The sequence below is a fragment of the Odontomachus brunneus genome, unplaced genomic scaffold (assembly GCF_010583005.1).
Source record: "Odontomachus brunneus isolate Ranch 3 - 2012 unplaced genomic scaffold, Obru_v1 Obru_scaffold_082, whole genome shotgun sequence".
NCBI lineage: Eukaryota > Metazoa > Arthropoda > Insecta > Hymenoptera > Formicidae > Odontomachus > Odontomachus brunneus.
In genome coordinates, this window is record NW_022639532.1 from 1,503,776 (window position 1) to 1,507,474 (window position 3,699).

General features: G+C 45.4%; 1 protein-coding gene across 11 annotated transcripts in view; it reads left to right on the forward strand.

Moving 5' to 3' along the window:
- The window catches only part of LOC116847649 (nuclear factor 1 B-type), a 32,981-nt gene that overhangs the window by 7,018 nt on the left and 22,264 nt on the right, over positions 1–3,699 (forward strand). For all 11 annotated transcript variants that reach the window (XM_032822854.1, XM_032822862.1, XM_032822864.1 and 8 more), the window contains one exon: positions 674–829. In XM_032822854.1, coding sequence (XP_032678745.1) covers positions 674–829 — 156 coding nt within the window. The remainder of the gene's footprint in view (positions 1–673; positions 830–3,699) is intronic.

The following is a 3,699-nucleotide window of genomic DNA, read 5'->3' on the forward strand; positions in this document are numbered from 1 at the left end:
AGAGAGAGAGAGAGAGAGAGAGAGAGAGAGAGAGAGAAAGAGAGAGGGATGTTGAGAAGGGGAATAAGGAGAAGAGGCCGCGAGGACAGCAATATTTAATTAAGTTCGTATTAATCCATGCACGCTGTTACTCGATCCGTCGTCAGATATGTATTCGATATGGGCCGCAAACACAAATTTTATTTCAAATCGTAATCTGCTAAAGAGAATGTAAATTATTACATGTGCGAAAAAATAAGACATCAAATTATTTTTCGTATCGCAAAATGCATACGGGGCATTTTTAATTGTTCAGTCGTTGACAACTTGACATTGGCGACAGTACCGAGCATTACTGATATAACCACTTATCGAATTACTTTGACGAATTACTATATCCGATATTCTCCATGTTATCCATGTTAATTCAAGTTCATCATCGGTATTTTCGTACTTTGACATTTATACGCAATTGTATTACGCAACTGTACCTTCCCTATCGATAACAGATGTTTGTCCTGTCGGCCCGTCGATCTAACGCGTGATTAAGAGATACTTTGACTTTCACATGAAACCAATTTATTCCGGGATATCGTTGAGAATTTTCCTTGATAATAACGAATCGCTAGTAATTTGGAAACTTACGAGCGCGTATAACCTCTTACTGAGAAAAATGCATGTTGTATGATTGCAGGATGAGTTCCATCCATTTATCGAGGCGCTTCTACCGTTTGTGAAGTCTTTTTCGTACACGTGGTTCAATCTACAAGCCGCCAAAAGACGATATTACAAGAAACACGAAAAGCGAATGAGCTTAGAAGAGGAACGTCAGTGTAAGGAAGAACTTCAGGTGAGAGATTGTGTGAAATTAGCGAGTTGTTCTTTCTATCTTTGTTTTCTTCTGCAATGTTAGTAGTAGTAGTAGTAGTATTATAGAAGAGGGAAAAAATGAGGTACTTGTGTGCAAAAGTTCAATATACACGTTCGTCCATCAACAAGTAATTCTTATTACGAGCACACATTAAGAATTGAATGATTATAAAAATTTAACGAACGATGAACGATGAAATATTCGAGCGAACTCTCTTCTCTATCGGACCGTCGCGTCCATTCAACCGTTGAACGTGCTATCGCGTTGGCAATGCTATCGGCCCGTTGCTTCTCCGCCGTGATTCCCATCCTCCCTTGCGACAGCGTTCGATCAATATTTTAATTTCGCGATGTTGCGGTATTTAGCGGAAGAGCGGCTGGCATTAACCGGTGGCGCATAGACGCTTCTTCCCTCATTTCCCTCGTCAACTATTTCGTCAACTATTAGCGCTACATTTATTAAGTGTCATAAGTAAAGAATCGCTCATATATAAATTGGTAGTTGCAAATCAACACAAATGCGTTCACAAACAAGAGTGAAAAGCACGCTCATTTTTGCGTTGACTCACGCAAGGAAAAACAGTACAAGAGAGCAAATATAAAAATACGAGCTATTGGCTTGAGAGCAAATCATCAAGCAATTATTAAGTGGATAACGTCTTTTTCTACGTTGTATACTTGTCAATCGTCGTGATATTTTAAGTACGACGCGAAATTTTAATATGCGTTCGAGAAAAAGATACGGCAGTGAAAGGACAGCACGGGTAGAAAACAACACGAGAGATGCGAGCCAGACTACGCTCTCGACTGTCTGTCGTTTTCTCTTAATTTCGAGACAGACCGCAGTACGCGATATAGACTGCTTCAATTCGGGTGTAGGGTTGCGAGACCGAGACAAGCGAGTAGTATGAGCAAAAGAGGTAGGAAGTCGGAGCAAAAGAAAAAGAATGTGAGCAATGGGTGGATAGACGGGGATAAACTAGAGTAAGGGAGGGAGTGCGGCGCGGCGGGTCGCGTCGTTTCCCGGCGCTTCCCGGCGCTTCCCGGCATTTCCCGGCATGTCGCTCGTAGCAAGGAGGGATAGTATATGTATGCGAAAAGTGTACGTGTAGCCCGACGGAGGGTGCAAGGGCCTAGAGGAGATAGAGGATCGAGAGAGCCGGCACGGGTGGAGCGGAAGGGTCGCGAAAATCGCGAGAGGAGAGGAAGGAGCGCGGTACCAACACCCACGAGAAGTATCCGAGTGCATACGAACTTTTGGGCAATGGGGATGAGTCGAAAGAGGAGGGATGGCCGGTTTGGGGCGGTCGAAAATGGTGTTGGGGAGGACGTAGACATGTAGCGCATACGCCGTCGCGACGGAGGCTGCGGCTACGCGGCGCCTACCAACCACCATCTATAATCTCTATGCGGATATCGATTTTCTACTCTGTATTTCCTAAATTTATGCAAACTAGCGGTACAGCCTTTCTCTACCCTTTTGTTTGTCGCTCGCATTGTCACTGGCTCGTTAGCCCAACTACTTCTTAGCGCAAACCTTTTCCTCTGCATCCATATACGCCTTACCTACCTACTGATCGTTTGTACTTAAAGAACATCATCGAAGCAATAAGCGAGTTTTCAGTCTTTTTTTCCTTCGCTGCATACTGCGACGTCAACACTCCTTGCATGCGACGCAAAGAACGCGATGTATCAGGACACAATAAGAGTACGGTACGAGAGACTGATGAGAGAGTGAAGACGGTCCTCAACGTACGTGAAATGTACGACGTGATATTCCCATTTTGGCTTTCGGTGATTTGGGGATCTTAAACGCAAGAAAATATCCGGGATCCTTATGGGTTGTAATATTTACAACATTCTATATAGCCCTCGGAATTGCCAATAAAGAAATCGCAGAGACGCTTTGTTCGCGTCATAACGTAGTAAAGTAAAGGGTCGGCAGAGAGATATACATGGTCGCGGGAAGCTTGCCAAATTAATAAATATATTCTCAGTCTATCCCAATTTTCTCCCCCACCCTCTCTCTCTCTCTCTCTCTCTCTCTCTCTCTTCGAATTTTGTTTCTTCTATTCCACGTATGTTACATGGAATAGCGCTACTCGTATAACTGAACGACAACTTACAACTCTGGACAGATGGAGTCTGTAATCTGTCGCTTTGATTTGATATTGACTGGTAACCGCTGTGACAGGTGTCGTCGAATAAGATCTGCAGCGATACAACGAACGTTACAACCAGTTAGACACTCGATATAACAAGTAAACGTTGTAGTTATTATTTCTTCGGCATTGTCACTCAATGCTCGTGGAACAGAGGTGACGGTAAAGCGGAAACAAGGGGATAAAGCACCGTGTGAAATTGTTGACTCGAACGAATTATTCGGCGAGTAAACCGCCGCGCCTTGCGACAACGCGTACGCATGTCACGGTACACGCGCTCTCGGTACAATTCTCGCGGACACGGTTAGAGAACGAAGAGTCGCATTCGGCATACTTGATATCGAGTATACGCAGGATGCACCGTAAGCGCGACGCTTTCTCCAGCGCGGAGTATCGGAGTATCGGAGCAAACCGCGAATGGTGCACGCACCAACTGTGCTCTTATCCGCTTTATTCGCGAGTGCGCGAGGGTGCGTGCAAGAACGTGCTTGACATTTTACTCGCGCGGAAATATCGGAACGTCAACGCGTGACGCGCGCGTGCACATACTCATACACACATGCCTCCCCTCTCCCCACACACAAAGGGAGAGGAGAGAGGGAGGGAGAGAGAGAGAGAGAGAGAGAGAGAGAGAGAGAGAGCGAGAGAGGGAGGGGGAGAGAGAGAGGGGAGAGAGAGAGAGCGAGAG